The 19987-nt window shown below is 41.7% G+C and overlaps 2 protein-coding genes across 3 annotated transcripts in view; one reads left to right on the top strand and one right to left on the bottom strand.

Annotated features, from left to right (window-relative positions):
* Positions 1 to 1808: 1808 nt before the first annotated feature.
* Positions 1809 to 19987, top strand: part of CD38 (CD38 molecule) — a 42033-nt gene continuing 23854 nt past the window's right edge. Inside the window, exon 1 of the mRNA XM_060148477.1 lies at positions 1809 to 2096. Within this exon, the coding sequence (XP_060004460.1) occupies positions 1882 to 2096 (215 nt within the window). The 5' untranslated portion in view covers positions 1809 to 1881. The remainder of the gene's footprint in view (positions 2097 to 19987) is intronic.
* Positions 5636 to 8398, bottom strand: LOC132519941 (CCR4-NOT transcription complex subunit 2-like). Of its 2 annotated transcripts, XM_060148476.1 has the most exons (2): positions 8035 to 8398; positions 5636 to 7623 (listed from the first exon to the last, which is right to left on the bottom strand). In XM_060148476.1, the coding sequence occupies exons 1-2, from the start codon at positions 8270 to 8272 to the stop codon at positions 6650 to 6652; spliced, it is 1212 nt and encodes a 403-aa protein (XP_060004459.1). In that variant the 5' UTR covers positions 8273 to 8398; the 3' UTR covers positions 5636 to 6649. The 2 variants fall into 2 exon arrangements, with proteins under 2 accessions (XP_060004459.1, XP_060004458.1); XM_060148475.1 differs by having other exon boundaries at positions 5636 to 8398.

Below are 19987 nucleotides of genomic sequence, written 5' to 3'. Positions count from 1 at the left end.
GAGAAAGGTTCCCATATTTATGTCTCCAGGGTTGACCCCTTGCCTGAATACCAGATATTTATACCCAATTAGCTACTCGATGTCTGCTCTTGGGGATCTAATAGGCATCTCAAACTTAACACCTCCAAAACCAAATTCTTTCTTCATGCCTTTTCCCCCAAACCACATCTATTTCACCCCTAGTTCTCCCTTTGCTATACATGGCAATGCTGTCCTTTCTCTGGTCAGTTACTCAAGCCAAAATTCCTGAAATCATCTTAGACCCCTCTCTGGTAAACCCCACATCCAACTCATCGGTTAATGCCATTGCTTATGCTTTCAAACTACATCAAGAATCCAACTTCCTTTTTTCTTTGCTGCTTTTTTTACTACTCTCCTGGTTAAAGTCATCATAACTGGTCTCCATCTTTCTATCCTTGCTTTCTCACAATTTATTCTCAGTGCAGAAGCCAGATTGAGCCTTTAAAATGTCATGCCTGATCAAGTCACTCAGTGACCTTGAATAGGTTAAAAATAAAATTCACAGTCCCAAAAGTCCTATCTTGTCCTACAGGGCCATGGGTGACCTGGCCTCCTCCTACCCTCTGAACTTCTCTCCTGCTCTGCCTCCATTACTCTTGCACCCCAGCTCCAATGGCATCCTTGCTGCTCCTGGAACAGGCCAAGGGCTTTTCTGCCTTAGGGTATTTGCACCTGCTCTCCCCTCTGTCTGGAAATTGTTTGCCCCAGGAAGTCTCTTGGCTTGATCTTCCACTTGCCTTAGGTCTCTGCTGAAATGTCACAGATGCTCCTAGTGCTAGGAAACCTTGAGAGAGGTGATGCAGGGGGCATCTGGGAAAAGCTACTGGATTATTTGTTGAACCACTACTTTGAGTACTTACTGCATGACAGACACTTCCAAGCAACACCTCATGGATTACAAAACTGCATCCCCTCCACAGCCTCAGGGAGCAGGTAGGAATAGCTAACACTTAGTGAGTGCTTACCATGTGCCAGGCTAAACACTTCGTAAATATGAGCTCATTTAATCCTCATAACAGCCCTATGAAGTGAGTACTGCTATGGTGTCCACTTTACATCTGAAGCACAGAGAGGTCAAGTAACTTACCCCACATCACCCAGCCAGAGCTCAGTTTGAACCCATAGCTTAATCTGATGCCAATGGAGAGAAGGCATAAGGCTTAAGTAGAGCCTTTACAGGGGGCTGAGCAGGTATTCCTCAACATTATAAGTAGAGGTAGAGCCTTCCTTTGCGGGCCGAAGGCATTGCGTGTACACAGGTACGGAGGCAGACAGTCGCCTTGACACTGTCCAGGGAGCAGGTGTGGGTGAAGTGTAAAGTGCGGCTTGATAAAGGGAGCAGACTGACGACTGAGGAGTATAAGGCTGTACTCTGTCTGTTCTTTGAGTGCCTGTCAAGTAAGGTCAAAGTGGTGGCTCTCTGCTCAGGAGTCGGGAAGTGAACGGCTGTAGTAGGTGCTGAAGGCTTTGTTTTCTTTTTTTTTTTAACATCTTCATTGGAGTATAATTGCCTTACAATGGTGTGTTAGTTTCTGCTTTATAACAAAGTGAATCAGTTATATATATACATATGTTCCCATATCTTTTCCCTCTTGCGTCTCCCTCCCTCCCACCCTCCCTATCCCACCCCTCTAGGTGGTCTCGAAGGCTTTTTAAGACCTTGAAATCCTTGTTGGTCGAGCGACCGCGATCGAAGAACTTTGAAGGAGGGGATGGGGGTGGGAAAGGAAGCGGAGAAAAGGCAAGTGAGAGATAAAGGGGAAGTGCAGTTTCAAAACCAAGCTAGCTCTCTCCTCCCTGCCCGCCCAGCCTCCAGCAGCCTCTTCTCCAACTTCGTCCGGGCGACCCGCGTTGGACCCCATGGCCGACTCCAGACCCAAGAAAGCCAAGATCTGTCTCTGCATATTTCTATGTCTTCTGGTGGGGGGGGTCATCGCGGTGGTGGTCGGAGTCTGGATGTGGCGCCACTCGTCCGAGCACATGAAGTGGAATGGGACGGGCAGCACTGCCCATTTTCAAGAAATCGTCCTGGAGCGATGCTACAAGTACACGCAGTCGGTGCAGCCGGAGCTCAGGTGAGTCGGCGTCTTTGGCGCATGGCGGGGCACCGCGCACGGTGGTGGCTGGGCACAGCTGGGCACAGCCGGACCGTGCGCTCCGAGTAGCCGTCAGGATTGCCTGAAACAAAGCATCGACTGTTCCGAGTCAGCTGAGAGCCCGCGGGGCAGTGCTGAGTAGGGAGTCCGGGCTCGCGAGTCCGAGCGCCAGTCCCCAGAGGTGCAGGCGGGCGGTGGCGAGCGCGCTGCTCCTTGGCCCTTGCGCTCAACTGGCGGACACTTGTCAGAGACGCCCGGAGCCCGGCCCCATTTGGGACCGCAGCCCCACTCGGCCAAGAAGCCGGGAAGTTGCTGGCGTTTCCTACATTTCATGGGGTTTGCGTTCGCCATCTCTGACCCAAAAGCGCCCCGGACAGTTACAGACACCTGGTGAAGTGGCTTGCGGAGCCTGAGGTGGGAGGATGGTGTCTGAAGGGCCCGATCACTGAAGTTAGTTTCATTCATTACTATAAAACAACATCCCGATTCTTTTCGTGCGCCCTGAAATGAATGTGACCACAGCATCCAATAACAAAGCAAAACAAAGCGGTAACAACTTAAAAAAATTTTAAAGATAAAACACACGGTAAAGTGCATCTGCTTAATGATTCCGTTCAGACCCTAGAAACACCACCCACATCAGTCTACGGAACTTTCCGGAAGGTTCCTCGGGCCCTCTCCCAGCTAGCTTCTAATCTCTCCCCATAGTGAAACGCTTTCTTGACTTCCATTCTCAGGGCTTGGTTTCACCCGGAAAACTCATTTTTCGAAGTTGTACATAAAGCAGAATAAGCTGGGAAGTAAAACGTTGCTTCTCAGGCTGCCAAAGGCGGACAGGGGAGCGGCGATTGTCATCTGTGTGCCTGAGATCAGTTCCGCCTCCAAACACCCGTGATCCCAGGGGATGAGCCCTGAGACGCACCAGGGAATTCCTAAATTTTATGTTTGTATCTGTTTTCTCTGACCCTAAAAAGCTTGGTTCCTAATAACATTAATATAATTATGTATTCGTTTTCATATATACAAATAATATGTATGTATGTATTATTATTATTACTAACAAAATATCTAAATGTCTTTATGGTTCTTTTTGTCCTTAGGATATAGGATACATCCACTAGTGATGAATAGTGATGTATAGAGCATGTACCACTGTCTGACACCTTATTAAAGGCATCCTTCTGGCTGTTGGGTTGAAAATAGATGGTAGTGGGGCAAGGACAGAAGCATGGAGGCCATGGAGTTCTTGTAGCAGTTCAGGTGAGAGGTGATTGAGACTTGGATAGTGATGGATGGTGATGAGAAGGGGAAATATTCTGGATACATTTTGAAAGTAGATTCCATGTGATTTGCTATGGACTTGTGTATGGGATGTTAGAGAAAAAGAAGAAATGAGATTTGTGGGCTGAGTTACCAGAAAAATGAATTTCCATTTATCAGAAAGGGAACTACTGGGATGAAGCAAGTTGGGAAAGAAAACACTGGTCTGGCTTTGTACATAGTAGTTTTGCAATGTCCATTGACAATCAAGTGCAGATTTTGAATAGGAAGCTGGTTTCTTTGAGTCTAGGGTACTAGGGAGAGGTCTGGGCTGGAGATATAAATGAGGAAGTCAACTGTGTAGAGAAATTCAAGCAGATGTTTTATAAGGAGGAAGTGTTAATTGTCTTATTCAAGTGATTCCGACTGGTTAAGTAAGATGAAAACTAAAAATTGACCAATGGATTGATGACTTTGACAAGATCAGTTTTAGAAGAGTGGTCATGGTGAAAGCCTGTCTGGAATGGATTCAAGAAAAAGGTGGGAAGAGAGAAATTGGAGACTGTACATAGACAGCTCTCGCCAGGGGTCTTGCTGGAAAGGAGAGCAGAAATAGTGTGCTGGTTGGATGGATAAGGAGGGATTCAAGATGGAAGAAATTGGGGTTTGAGAGCCAGCTTCTTTAAAGTCGACTGAGAAGTTGTCTAAGTAAAGAATGTTTCCTGGGCTTCCCTCGTGGTGCAGTGGTTAGGAATCTGCCTGCCAGGGCAGCAGACACGGGTTCGATCCCTGGTCCTGGAAGATCCCACATGCTGTGGAGCAACTAAGCCCGTGTGCCACATCTACTAAGCCCGCGTGCCACAGCTACTGAAGCCCGCGTGCCTAGAGCCCTTGCTCCCCAATAAGGGAAGCCACCGCAGTGAGAAGCCCGCGCACCACAACGAAGAGTAGTTCCTGCTTGCAGCAACTAGAGAAAGCCCAACTAGAGAACGCCTGCATGTGACAATGAAGACCCAATGCAGCCAAAAATAAAATAAGTAAATTTATATATATATATATATATATATATATAAAGAATGCTTCTAGATTTCTACAGTTTCCTTAGGTCTTTGACAATTGTCCTACCAATAACAAATTCAGCAACATTTTTTTTTTTACATCTTTATTGGAGTATAATTGCTTTACAATGGTATGTTAGTTTCAGCTTCACAACAAAATGAATCAGTTATATATATACATATGTTCCCATATCTCTTCCCGCTTGCGTCTCCCTCCCTCCCACCCTCCCTATCCCACCCCTCCAGGCGGTCACAAAGCACCGAGCTGATCTCCCTGTGCTATGCGGCTGCTTCCCACTAGCTATCGTTTGGTAGTGTATATATGTCCATGCCTCTCTCTCGCTTTGTCACAGTTTAACCTTCCCCCTCCCCATAGCCTCAAGTCCATTCTCTAGTAAGTCTGTGTCTTTATTCCTGTTTCACCCCTAGGTTTTTCATGACATTTTTTCCCTTAAATTCCATATATATGTGTTAGCATACGGTATTTGTCTTTCTCTTTCTGACTTACTTCACTCTGTATGACAGACTCTAGGTCCATCCACCTCATTACAAATAGCTCAATTTCATTTCTTTTTATGGCTGAGTAATATTCCATTGTATATATGTGCCACATCTTCTTTATCCATTCATCTGATGATGGACACTTAGGTTGTTTCCATCTCTGGGCTATTGTAAATAGAGCTTCAATGAACATTTTGGTACATGACTCTTTTTGAATTATGGTTTTCTCAGGGTATATGCCCAGTAGTGGGATTGCTGGGTCATATGGTAGTTCTATTTGTAGTTTTTTAAGGAATCTCCATACTGTTCTCCACAGTGGCTGTATCAATTTACATTCCCACCAACAGTGTAAGAGGGTTCCCTTTTCTCCACACCCTCTCCAGCATTTATTGTTTCTAGATTTTTTGATGATGGCCAGTCTGACCGGTGTGAGATGATATCTAATTGTAGTTTTGATTTGCATTTCTCTAATGATTAGTGATGTTGAGCATTCTTTCATGTGTTTGTTGGCAGTCTGTATGTCTTCTTTGGAGAAATGTCTATTTAGGTATTCTGCCCATTTTTGGATTGGGTTGTTTGTTTTTTTGTTATTAAGCTGCATGAGCTGCTTATAAATTTTGGAGATTAATCCTTTGTCAGTCAGCAACATTTTTTTTTTTTGAGAGCTTTTCTACTTTATTACAAAGAGAAGAAGCCTTTATGTGGTCAGAAAATACAAGATTGATCTTTTTTTCTCTTCCTATGAAATGCTGCTGTTCAAACAGCCAGAGTGAATTGTCTCAGTTCACTTCTTTAAGTCCCATCACATTCACTTGGGTATGGATGTCCTTGGCTGCTGAAAATCTGGCCCTTTAGTGCACAGGGCGACAAAGTCCCCTGACCAGCAGTTCCAGAATGTCCCATTTTCATATATTGCATCCATGCACACCTCCTAAAAATGAGGTACAGCAGGGCAAACATTTTCCAAAATAGATGTCATATATATAATATATACACATTCGTACATACATACCTTTATTCATGTGATGTCCAAAAATTTTAAAAAAATGTACACATTTATTACAAAATCGTAACAAAGACTGGACAGTGTTTTGCTCATTCTGGAAAGATGAAGCTCAGTAATAACACAACCCTGGAAACCATCCAGAGATTGTGGCAATATCTTTCTTCTAAACAGTCATATATTCTTGCGTTAAGCTTGGCGAAACTGCCTTTCAAAAACAGAAGGGGAAGTAAAATGAAGGAAGCAGACCTTGCTCATCTTTCCAAATGAAATACGAGAAGGATCTTCACATAAAAATGCACAAACATTTGTTATTTTATTACCAATAGTGCTACAATGAACAATGCAAATTTTGTGGTCTAATTCTGTTGAGTCTTTTGTGGGTTTTCTTTTTTACATTTTAGAAACTAAATGGTAAACTTCTTTCAGTGTACTTGCTTGTCTTTACAGACCCAAGTCTGTCTGCTGGCAAAAAAGAAAATAAATGAAAAAATTCAGACCCTGCTCGAACTAGAGAAAAACAAATTACAAATTTAGTTGTTGGGCAGCACATAATTAGTAAGGCAGGACCTCAAATGGTGACCCTTTGCGTAAGCCAATTGCCAGATCCTCAAGGAATTAAAACCAGGGTGCCTGAGCCACATCAGTTCTGCAGTTATGTTGAGTATTGTGCTGAGACAGCCATACCCCAAGAAAAGGGAAGTCTTTTTTTAGAAGGCTTGCTGAGCAGGGTTGTAGTTGAAGGTGGATGGCAGGTGAGGCCGTTCTTCTAATTTGTCATATTCCAGATGGAACTCCTTAGCTACTTTCCTCCAGTTAAGACAGTCAAAGAAGTAATATGTTCCCCTCTCATATGTATTGGTTTTCATTGTTGGCTCCATGCCTGGTGCCCTGGTAATCCATACTCGTTCTTCTTTGTGGTATCTCCAATCACGGTTAAAAAGCTCTACTGCAGCTAAAAGTTGTAATACGTCTCCTCCATTCATGTAATAGAGATAGAAGAGAAGGTCTTCTCCGTATTGACCAAGTTTTATTGCAGCCAGCTTATCCCTAATGTGAATGTTCGTTAAGTACTCAGATGGAACATGGAAGTCTATGTCTTGAGGTCGACAAGGTGAAGATGCCCAGGGTGATGCAAATTTGGGGTAGAGATTTTCAGGAGAGTTCAGATTGAGGCCTAATGTTGTTAAGTCACTTCCTAATGCAAGATGTACCATTCCTGGGTCTGTCTCTGCTGCCCTGATAAATGTTAACAGGCCAATCATTCCAAACTGGTCTGTCACCATCCCTTGGGGAATGTTAGTAACCCGACCATCAGGTAACACCTGGATCCCTTTTTTCTGCTGGTTATTATTTTGTGTTGTTGAACTTTTATCTCCAGGGAATTTGGGTCCATCTGTACTTGAAGTTGTCTTGCCAGATGTATTCAAATTAGATTTACTGTCATCATTACTTGATGTTGGATCTTTATAACTGGAACCAGGTAACGCGGGAAAATCTTCGTTGTGTATTGAGAAGTCCTGGGATTGCTCATTTGCTGGTTTTGTTACCATTCCAACATAAGGAGCTCTTCCAGCCAAGGGGTTTATTAATGGAGTTGGGTTACCACTTCCTTCCCTTCTATTTCGGTCTGCTAATGCTGGAAAATCTGAAAGGTCCAATCCTGTCACATTTTCACTTCCATCTGTTCCATTAAAAATGTTACTTGATAAGGAGTTATTCATTCCAAATGCCTGATTCCTGTTCATTCCAAATCCAGACATACTGTTCACAGTAAAAGGCTGTCGAGAAGGCTGCTGCTTTGGCATACATATTATGCTTGGCGAGCTTCTGTTGGGGCTACCTAACCCTGAACTGCTCATGCTATTTGTCCTGCTAGGAATTCCAGTGCCCTGACCAACCTGGGAGTGGTTCATCATATTCCTAGGATTCATAGGCAAAATACCCCTGCTTGGAGACGGAGGCGTGTGAAGTGACATTGTTGGTACCCCTGTTGTTGGCGTGACGTGGCTCGGTAACTGAGTGCCTTGTGATAAGCTGCGATTTAACTGAGGGGTATTGTTGCTCATCCCCCTCATTGGAAGGCCTAGTGCACTTTGTTGCCCGTATAAACTTGCCCCAAACTGAGACAGCTGACCTGATGTAGATGGTGATGCCAGCATATCTTTTTCTGACCGATGTGGAAACATAGAAGACTGGCTGTAGTACATGTTTTCGTCATGGTAGTCACTGTCGACCCCCTCTACAAACTTCTTTCTTGAAGCACCAAACATGCTGTTTGTCACCTGGTAGTTTCTTTTCTCAGATAATGTATGTCCATCAGTCCTCACCATAGAGTCGTGTCCTTTCCTCACAGTACTGGAGGCAATCAAATAGAACTGTCACTCAAGGGTCGTGTCACAGGAAGGACCGCCCACCAGTTCTCCCTCGCATGAATTTTCTTGTCCCGCGGATCCAAGATGGCGACGTATCCCAGTCAGCAACATTTTTAAAGTGACTCACCTGGGTCATTTTTACCAAAAAATTCAACTTGGTTTTCATAGAAAACATGTTTTTTTCTTTTTCCACTTATCCAATTTATTTATGAACAATTTAATGAAAGCATGTAATTAAAGCAAAAACAACAAGCATAAACATATTCAAGAATAGGTAAATAAAAAACCAAGTAAGTGAAAATGAAAGTCCTTGGGGATACAGAGAGTAGCCTATTAATTGTGTAGAAGATAGGCAACTTGTACAGAGAGAACAGAAAGTGGTTCAGTTAAATACTGGTCAGTTAAGAGATTTTTTTGCAATAAATGAATTTAGAAGTGGTCATGCATTTTTTTTTTTGCCATTAAAGATCTATTTCTTGCCTTAGACCTAGATCAGGTTAGAAAACAACCAGGACAACATTTTCTTTAAATGAACTGTGGTGGAAAGAACAGATGCAAGATGGTGAGAACAAAACAGGAAACTGAATGAGAGATGAATCAAGAATTGTTTTCGTGTGTGTGTGTGTGTGTGTGTGTGTGTGTGTGTGTGTGTGTGGTGTGTTTGTGTGTGTGTGTGTTTCAAAGACTAAGGGCTTGGAAGGGAAGGATTGATTATATCCACGAGTTTTCATAGTTGATATGAGTCGGGAATGGGGGCTCATCTTTTTCAAAAAAATATCACCAGTAAATACCTGCTCTTGGAAGCAGGGGGATGATGAGAATCTTGTTATTAAAGACAAAAAATAAAGTGAAAACTGAGGTCAGAAACTTGAAGAATAAATAGAGCGTGAGAATGACATTCTTTTTTCTTCCAATGACATTTTTTTCTAATTATAAAAGTAAAACATGCCCATTTTAGAATACTTGGAAAAATATTTTTAAAATATAGTGAAGAATACAAAATCACTTAACCCCCCAAGTGGAATTCTAAATAGTGGGGTATACCACAATTAAAAAAAAAAAAGTAAGGAGCTTCACAAAAGGAAGCTATAGACCTGCTTAAATGAATGGCTTTAGCTTAGTAGTTTTATAGACATAATTCAAATTTCTTCCATAATGAGGCATTTCAAGAATTGCTAAATTTAGTTCTCCACTTCTTACCTGCTGTATCAAACATGACATATCCACATAGCAGAAAGCTGCCTACCTCTTTAGTCTTTGGATGTTTTTGAAGCAATTAGTAAAGCTTGATTTGAAGAGATATTAACAATTCCCCCAACGCAGTTACTTGGCCATGGTCCAGATTTGTCTTGATAGTTCAAAGGTTTGTTTTCTCTTATTATGACTAACAAGCAAATGTTATAAAGTCATTTCTGGTTTTGGTACTTCATGGTGTAAATATTGTGAAATTCATAATAAATTTGCTTCCTGCATTATCTTGGTTTCTAGGAGGAAACATCTGTTTATGAATTAAGTTGTCTAGAGCAGTAATGAAATCTCCTTGGGGATTCTTTAAGAGTAAAGAAAGACGGAAGACATACAGTTGAAACTGGGAGAGATTTAAAACTACAAAGGACGATGTGAGACTTAGATGAAAGACAATTAATTGCATTTTGGGGATCTGATTTCATGTTTTAATACTTCTTGGTAAAAATTTTAAAAGGTGCTTTGGAAACCAAGGTTATGAACATATCCTTTTTTTTTTTTTTGCGGTATGCGGGCCTCTCACCGGTGTGGCCTCTCCCATTGCGGAGCACAGGCCCCGACGCACAAGCTCAGCGGCCATGGCTCACGGGCCCAGCCGCTTCACGGCATGTGGGATCTTCCCGGACTGGGGCACGAACCCGTGTCCCCTGCATCGGCAGGTGGACTCTCAACCACGGCGCCACCAGGGAAGCCCGAACATATCACTTTACCGCTAAAAATTGTACTTTTTGTATTTGACGGGTCTAGTTTTCTTCATTCTTCCCATTCAAGGGACTACTTTCTCCTTCTTCAATATTCCTTATTCCCCAGGTCATATCTCCTCTCCGTTCTTTTCTTAAAAAATTAAACATGTTAAGTTATGAAAATGTTAAATGCACTGAAATATTCATAGAACAATGTTACAACTAGCCATTTACACATCGTGCAGAATTAACAGACAATAAAACTTTTGTCATATTTCTGTCAGATCTTTTATTCCCTAGTTTTAAAAGAAATAACATGCTATAGATAAAATCAAAATACCTCCCCCCTCACTTTTCTTTTCTTCTTTCTCAGAGGCAAATACTACTTGTTTCACTTGTATCTTTCTAGAAATGTTCTCTGACTATATAAGTGTATATTCATGTATTCTTTTTTTCTATACACATCCTCTCTTCTGTCTCACTTTTTTTTCACTTAACAGTTTATCTTGATTATCAATGTAGTTCTGTCTCATTCTAATAATATTCCTCTGTATAGATTCACCATATTCTAGACTTGTACTCATGGACATTTAGGTTGTTTTAAAACTTTTGCAATATATTGCAAACCATGCTGCAATAAAATACTTGGAGATGTAAGATAGAATCCTAGAAGCAGAATCACTAAGTCAAAAAATATACCATTTTACATTTTGAAAACATAGCCAGATTTCTCTTTATAAGGCAATTCTCTTCATGAGGCAATGAGAGTTTATTTCCTCATACGTTCACTACACAGGATGTTTTCAAACTTTCTGATTTTTGACAATCTAATAAGGGAAGATGTTACTGAATTTTAATTTTAATTTGTATTTATTTTGTGTTTTTGCCCTGTAGAATAACCTTTGCTTTTTCCACTTACCAATATGTTTTGGTGATTTTGATTACATTATTTTAGAGATTTATTCATGTTGCTATATGAGCACTAGTTCATTAATTTTAACTGCTGTATAGTACGCTGCTGAATGACCGTAACCTACACTTATTAATAGATTCCCTTACTCTCAGTTTTTGCTGACATAAACAATGCTAAAACATACATGTCTACTTGCGCTTATGATTTTTTTCTAAGATGTTTACTTAGAGGCAGAATTCCAAATTCATAGAGTATGTCATTTTCACCTTTACTGGGTGTATTAATTTCTTAGAGCTGCCATAACAAAGTACCACAAACTGGGTGGCTTAAACAGTGGGAATTTATTGTCTCACAGTTCTGGAGGCCAGAAGTCTGAAATCAAGGTGTCAGAAGTGTTGGCTCCTTCTGAGGGCTGTGAGGAAGACTCTGCTACCTGACTCTCATTTCTAGAAGCCTCGGGCATTCCTTGCCTAGCAGATGATGTTCTCTCTGTGTCTTCACGTGTTCTTCCTTCTGTGTGTGTCTGTCTCTGGATCCAAGTTTCCTCCTTTTCTAAGGACACTGGTCATATTTGATTAAGGGTCACCCTTACTCTCATCTTAACTTGATCTTCTGCAAAGATCTTATTTCCAAATAAGGTCACATTCTGAGGGACTGGGAGTTAGGACTTCAGCATCTTTTAGGGGACACAATTTAGGCCATAACAATGGGTGTAACAATGAAGATGCTTTTGGCTGCAAGTAAAAGAGTACTCAACTATAAGAGGTTTAAAGCAAGAGATTTTTTATATATACACATGACAAGATATCAGAAGTGGGGTGGTCCTTGGTAGATTCAGCAGCTCACTGATGGCCCAGGATCTTTCACTCCTCCATCTCCCTAGCGTGACTTTCATCCTTGAGCTTCTTGTCATAAGATGGCATCTGCAGTTCCAGGCATTATGTCCTTAGAGAGTGATACTCAGGAACAGAAAGCAGGAGGATGGGCAGGAGTGCCCTCCTTGCAAGTCTCTTTATCAGGGAATAGCATCTTTTCCAGAAGCCCTTCCTCAGCTGCCCCTGTGCTTCCCCTTGAATCTCACTAGCCAGAATTGGCTCACATGGCTGCCCAAACTGTAGAGGAGGCTTGCGAAGTGAGTATTTGATATTTGGAATCACTATGATAGGAGACATGCTTTACCAGTAGGGAAGAAGGGTGAGGAATATCTATTTGGCTTGGGAAGCAACAGTGTCTGCCACGTTACATATGGCCAAACAGGTCTCCAACTTTGTGGTATCAACATCCTTTCACAAAGGCAGTGTGAATTTACTTGTTACTGTACATCCTCACCAGCACTTGGAATTGTCAAACAATTTTCCTCATCTCTTTGTGGCTCTAATTTTTGGTTCCCTGATTACTAATGCAATTGATCATTTTTTAATGCGTTTATTGGTATTCTGGTTTCTTCTGAGGAATGCCTATTTTTGTCTTTTGCCTGTTTTTGTATTAAATTGTTTTTCTTCTTTATACGTTCAGGATTCTAATTTTTTGTCAGTTATGTGGATTGCACATATGTTCTCCCAATCTGTGGTTTGACTCTTGACTTTATTTATTGGGTCCTTTGTCTTACTGAAGATTTTAATGTAATCATATTTATTATTATTTTTTTTTTTGCGGTATGCGGGCCTCTCACTGTTGTGGCCCCTCCCACTGAGGAGCACAGGCTCCAGACGCGCAGGCTCAGCGGCCATGGCTCACGGGCCCAGCCGCTCCGTGGCACGTGGGATCTTTCCGGAATGGGGCATGAACCCGTGTCCCCTGCATCGGCAGGCGGACTCTCAACCACTGCGCCACCAGGGAACCCCCATATTTATCTTTTATAGTTGTGCCTTTTGTGTGTTATTTAAGAACTTATTTTCTACCAGAGGTAACAAAAGTGTCACATATAATCTAAAAATTTTAAATGTTTGATTTTCATTAAGCGTTTTATCCATATGGAATATATTTTTGTGTGTGGTATAAAGTAGGAACCTAATTTCATTTTTTTCCCTACAAATGGATAGTCAGTTGTGCGAGTACTAATTATGAAATAATCCATCCTTTATCAAGGGTTTTATAATGCCATTTCTGTTGCATATCAGGTTTATCAGTTCACTTCTGGGCTCTAATCTGTTTTATGATCTGTTTTTCTCTATACCACTCCATATTGTTTAAATTACTAATGTCTTGACACTGAGTAGGGTACCTCTACCTTCTGTTAGTGGACATTAGTTTACATGTTTTTGGAAGTTTATATAAACAGAATCACGTACTACATATTCTTTTGTCTCTGGCTTCTTTCATGGTCTTGGCATAATATTTTTGAATTCACCCATGTTGTTGTACATATTAATAGTTCCTTCCCTTTTATTGCTGAATAGTAGTCCATTGCGTGTATATACCACAAGTTGTTTATCCGTTCATCTGTTGATGGGCATTGTATTCACTTTTTGGATACAGTATTATGAATAAAGCTTCTATGAATATGAGTATACAAGTTACTGTGTGGACACGTGGTTTCATTTTTCCTGGGTAAATGTCCAAAAATGAAATAGCTGAACCATGTTGTTTAGCTATTTAAGAAACTACTAAACTGTTTCACAAGGTAATTGTATAGTTTTATGTGTTCATTATCAGGGTATGAGTATTCTAGTTGTTACACTTCCTTGTTAGAAGTGTTCTGATGGCTTTGCAGTGGTATTTTAATGGTGGTTTTAATTTGCATTTTCCTCATGGCTAATGATGTTGAACATTATCGCATGGGCTTATTGAAGTATGTATTCAAATCTTTTCCCAATCTTAAAAAAATTAGGTTTTAGTTCTTATCATTGAGTTGTAGGTGGTTTATGTATTCTGAATACAAGTCCTTTATCAGATGTATCCTGAAAATATTTACTTCCACTTTATGACTTGCCTTTTCATCTTCTTAAATGGAGTCTTTTAAAAAGCAAAGTTTGTTTTTTAAATCTTTATACGGTCCAACTTGTTCATTTTTTCTTATATAACTGTGCTTTAGGTCTTTGATCCATTTCTAGTTAATTTTGTGTATGGTGTGAAATAAGGGTCAATTTCATTTTTTTCACATATGAAAAACCTATTTGCTGTAGTATCATTTATTGAAAAAGCTTTCTCTTCCCCACTGAATCTCTTTGACTCCTTTCCTGAACGTCAGTTGACCATGTCTGAGTCAGTTCCAGGTGCCATAACAGAACACCACAGACTGGGTGACTTATGAACAACAGAAATTTATTTCTCACAGTTCTGGAGGCTGAAAGTCCAAGATCAAGATGCCAGCAGATTCAGTGTCTGCTGAGAACCTACTTCCTAGTTCAAAGATGGCCTCCTTCTCTCTGGGTCTTCACATGGAGGAAGGGAGGGGGGAGCTCTCTGTGTCTCTTTTATAAGGATGCTAATCCCATTCATGATGGCTCCACTCTCGTACCCTAATTACCCCAAATGCCTCATCTCCAAATGCTATCACCTTGGGAAATAGATTTCAACTTACAAATTTTGGGGGACACAAAATTCACTCTACAGTACCATGTATGTATGGGTTTCTTTCTGAACTCTCTGTTCTATTTCCTTGATCTATAGCTAGCCTTTCACAACTCTTATATTGTCTAGATCACTGAAGCTCTTTAGCAAGGCTTGAAGCCGAATAATATAAATCCTCCAGCTTTTTTCCTTTGATTGCTTTGGCTAGCTTGTATTTTCACATAAATTTTAGAATCAACTTGCCAATATTTTTAACAAAGCATGCTGAAATTTTGACTTGTGATTTGGTAACATCTTAATATTGAGCCTTCCAACCCATGAATATGGGATATCTCTCTATTTTCTTAGTCATTTAAAAATTTCTCTCAGCAATGTTTTGTTTTCAGAGTACAAGTCTTGCATATATTTTGTTAAATTTATGGCTCAATAATTCCCATTTTTGCATTCCTATAATTATATATATGTATATATCCTACTTTGATATAATATGTAGAATATAATTTTAATATATAGTATATAGTATGTAGTATTTCATATATAGCATATGTTATAATATATACTACATAGTATATTATGTATCCTGATCAATACCTCGACCCAAAGCCTTCTCAATCTCAGTTAATGGCAACCCCATCCTTCCAGTGTCTCAGGCCCCAAACCCTGGAATTATCATTGACTCCTTATTTCGCTAACACCATGCATCTTATCTGTTAGGAAATTTACAATGAATCAAGAATCTATCACTTCTCACCATCACCACTGCTACCACCCTGGTCCAAATCACCATGGGCACTTGCCTGGATTACTGGTCTACCTTTCTTTGCCTGTTCCCTCTTTCAGACTATATTCAACAAAGCAGTCAGAGAAATCTTTTGAAACTTAAGTAATATCATGTACCTACTGTGCTCAGTATCCTCTATGGCTCCTCAGTTCACCGTGAGTAGAAGCTTATGAAACTCTACTCAGTGGGGCAGCATTACCTTTCTGACCTCATTTCTATCTACTGTCCACCTTGCTCACTCTGCTCCAACCACACTGGCTTCTCTACTGTTTCTTGAACACACCAAGCACTCGGGCTGTTGGGAAGGTTGTTGCTTCTACCCAGAACGCTGTTTGCTTGGATGTCTGTATGACTAAGTTCTTTGCTTCCTTCAATTCTTTGCTGAAAGGTCATCTACTGTCCTACTTGTTTAATGCCAAAAACAGACACCTCCTCCCCCATAACCTCTGACACCCTTATCCTACTCTATTTTTCCTTTTTTTCAGAGAATTTATAAATTTCTAAGATACTCTACAACATTCATTATCTTTATTGTCAGTCTTGCTGAAAATTGGTTTATTGTCAGTCTTGCTCTGGTAGAATGGAATTCTCACAGGACAGAGACTCTTGTGTATTTTGTTCACTGGTATATCTTACTTACTCATAAACGCACCTGGAACATAGTATATGCTCAATAAATATTTGCCAGATTAATGAATTAATGATTTCTGAGCTTTCCTTCAGCCGGAAGAGTCTGATTTTAAGATCCTACTTAGGGAAGTCCTAATTGCCTCAGTGAACCCTGACAATTACCCCCTTCCTCCACTAGGTGGCAGTCTTCACCTTCAATGCAGGCTTCCAGTAGCCTCAAATTTGAGACTTCATAGCTGAGTTAACCTGCACGTTTTCTTTGGTCCAAGACAAGCGGCCCTGCAGGACATAACAGCAGGAAAATTCACAGACTGAGTGTAATTACCCCTTGAGATTCAAGTGCTTTTAAGGAAGAGGGTTTGGGATGTGAGCATTTTCCCCGGGGAGCAACACATTACGAAGGTGATGTTGCTGCGTTGATGGGGACTTTGAAATATAATTGTCATTTATGGGAAGGATGTAGGTTTAGAGAGAGGTGACATTACAGAGTTATGAAGCCTGAAGTAGGCTGACAGCATACAAAATATATCTTTTTTTGGTTTGTTTTTTTGTTTTCTTCGCTTTAGCATAAAACTTTAACACTTTCTGCCCCGTCCCCTCTTATTCCACTTACTTTCTGTCCCTATTCTGGTCTTCAAATTCTCATGTGACCTACAGGGAAACGACAACCCCTCTGGGGTCTTGGGTCCTCCTTTCTGTTAGGACCCACTTCGTTCTGGGGATAGGTAGGGACATGATTTAACATTTCCTGTGGGACGCAGCATTGTTTAGCAGGGAGAGCAGAGTTTGGACCTAAGGCAGCTGTGCCACTTGCTGACTGGCTTTGGGCAAGTTACTAAGCTCTGAGCCTCAGTAGCAGGGGATTGTACCCCTGCCCCCCATGGGGCTGGTGTGAGAGTTAAATTAGATGCATACAAAGTGAGCGCCGAGCGCAGCGCCTGGCACACGGTGAGTGCTCTGTGGTGTTCGTGCCCCTCCTTTCTCCTTCTAGCATGACTTCTGGGCACGGGAGACAACCTACCTAGGTGGGTCAGAGGTAGGGAGAAGGGGTGGGAAGTGAACAAGAGGGAATACTCTTGGGGGATAAGTAATGGCATCTGCTGGAAGGAGCTGAGTGGGAAGAAGGGGGAGCACACCCCAGTGACCTTGAATCCTGACATCTGTGCCCGACCTGCATGCCTTGACCCTCCAGGTCACCAGTTAAGGAGGCAAACAGAAAACAGCTGTCAGACTGAGAGTCCAGCTCAACACGGAAAGTTGCTTATTAACAAATCATGTCTTTCAGAAGCTGCTCCTGGAGCTTGTCAGGCATAAACACGGATGAAGGTGTGATGATTTTTACAGGCCTTTCGATTCCGTAATGTCCCATTCAGACGGTGGGTTACCGTCAATACCTCCCCCAAACCACAAGACCACCCACTACATGGTGGTTGAACAAGGTGGTTGTATTGCTCTTTGCAAGAAGACTGAGCGCTCACCGTAGGGACCCACAGGGGCAGGGCAGGGCTCTGTCTGAGGATGGTGGAAAGGACTGGTAAGATTCAGGCTTATTTTATGAGATTTGGCAAAGGTTCGAGGAGGCTGGCTTTGCTGCCAGGAAGCAGAGGGGAAGGGGGTAATTCTGTGATAGGGAATCTTAATAAATCTTATCTATCAGGCTGGAAGAATGAAGGAAAGCTGAAGCTGTAATTGGTGAAGAAGCAGCAGTCACTCATATGAGCCACAATGAATGGATATTGGGTCACTTCATTTGTGTGTGTGCGGTTTGGACATTGCTTTTGTCTGTTCACATGGCGTGCTGCCATGGTCACACAGTGACCTTACCTGATGCCACTGTCCTGGAGTTGTGGTCCACAGGAGAACACCAAGGCCTTCCTACCAGTGCCAGGCCAGCTCCCACGTGTCAAGGGCTGACTTTCTCTTTTTCATCACCACCGTCTCCACACACATACAACCTGGTGCACTCTGGGCCCCAGGGAGGAAGGAGCGAAAGTAGCTGGCTTTACTTATTTAGGAAGAGGGATGCCCATGAGGGAATTAAAGGAAGACAAGTGAGCTGCTGGGATCTGCTTGACAACTGGCCCTCTGTGCAGATACGCTAGTGATATCGGTTAGAATGAAGAGACTTATCTCTTTTTTGTTTTTCATTTTTTTTTTTTTTTTTTTTTGCTGTATGCGGGCCTCTCACTGTTGTGGCCTCTCCCGTTGCAGAGCACAGGCTCCAGATGCGCAGGCTCAGCGGCCATGGCTCACGGGCCCAGCCACTCCGCGGCATATGGGATCTTCCTGGACCGGGGCACGAACCCGTGTCCCCTGCATCAGCAGGCGGACTCTCAACCACTGCGCCACCAGGGAAGCCCGAAGAGACTTATCTCTTGAATGCCCTCAGCAGGATGTCATTTGTTAAAGGATCACTGATAGAAAATAAATGCAGTATGTGTGAGGTTTGAGTCCCTGAAAAATCATGGAAGCTGTAGAGTTCTCCAGAGAATGAAATGGAGATGCCTCATGACTTCACTCCTTCTGGCTGTGTGAGGAACCTTGCAAAACCTCATTTGGTAACTTCATCTATCATTCTGGGCCAGGAAGGAGGACAGGATGGACCCTGGGGGCTATACAGGATGCCCCAACCTGTCCTTGCTTTGTCTGAGTTTCTCAATGACCCGTCTCCTTGAAATTATTCACAAAGTTTGATTCTGGGTGCAACCTGGGATAAGTGAGAGGGTGATCTGACAATCCGATTTTGCTTAAGGATGCAAGGAAGTCTTTAGCGTGGAAAGAAAGATGCCCTGGAAGAGGTACATGGCCCTAGCCCTCACCTCACCCCATATTTCATGTCATTAGGTCTTGAGAAATGGGTCTGGGTCACCAACACTAAGTCTCCCCTGGTGTTGAACTGAACTAGATGAGGAATAAGAAATGTCACCTTTTGGCCCAGAGATGTGGGAGACGGCACAGAAATGGTAGGTGGCGACCGCGGGGGTTTGGACCTGAGCTGTTCCCCTGTTCTAAGACCTTCCAAGAGTCTCAAATGCTTGGTCTAACAGCTCAAGCAACTTGAAAAGAAAATGAAAGTTTTGCCATGCCTCCCATTGTAATATATGCTTATTATAGAAACATTCAAAATATAGGGAAGAAAACATCACAAAGCAACCCTTATACTCCTAGCAACAAGATATGACTATTTTTAAGACACGGTTTGATTACTGTGGGGGTTTTTCCCACTTTTTAAAAATTGATTGTAATCATACCAGATCTTCAGTTAAAAAAATTTAACCTCTTCTTTTCTAGGTTACTTGCATAATACAAGAATCCATTTCTGTTGTAAGCCAACAGAAAAGTATTGGATGAAAGCGGAAATTCCCCTTTATTTCTCTTCCCAGAGACAACTCCAGTGATCAGTTTGCTGCCATTCTTTTTCTATTTCTCTAAGTTTAGACCTACTTTTCCCACTTAATGTAAAATAAACATCACCCAAACTATTCCAAGCTCTGTATAAAAACTTTGTTCAAAGACTGCTTTATATTCCGCTGAGCACAGGCACCCTATAAAGCATCTCTTTTTTGTTGGCTACAAATCACCAATCACTCTGGAACCCACCAAAGAAAGCAAAGCCAGCAGGTGGTCAAAGAGAAACCCACCGAAGTTATAAACATATATCGATTTTGCATGTGTCACGACAATTGGGAGAGAAAACAAAGAAAAATCCTTCTCAAAATGAGGATCCTGATTCACATTTAATCAAGTTTTTGTTTTTCTTTTTTAAATCTGTTTCTATCCTCGGTAGTAGAAAATGAGAAAATGTTCTACTGTTTATTGTGTTTGCAAATTTTAGTGCCTTGGGCAAGCCACCAGTGCTTTAGTTGTGATGAGTTTTGTTCTTTGTCTGCTCTAGACCTTGACATGAG

The sequence above is a fragment of the Lagenorhynchus albirostris genome, chromosome 4 (assembly GCF_949774975.1).
Source record: "Lagenorhynchus albirostris chromosome 4, mLagAlb1.1, whole genome shotgun sequence".
NCBI classification, from domain to species: Eukaryota; Metazoa; Chordata; class Mammalia; order Artiodactyla; family Delphinidae; genus Lagenorhynchus; species Lagenorhynchus albirostris.
This window is presented reverse-complemented; position numbering and strand designations above follow the sequence as displayed.

What these genes read in the sequence shown, in the direction of transcription:
- LOC132519941 (XM_060148475.1), bottom strand. Translation starts at nt 8,272, where the DNA reads ATGGTGAGGACTGATGGACATACATTATCTGAGAAAAGAAACTACCAG.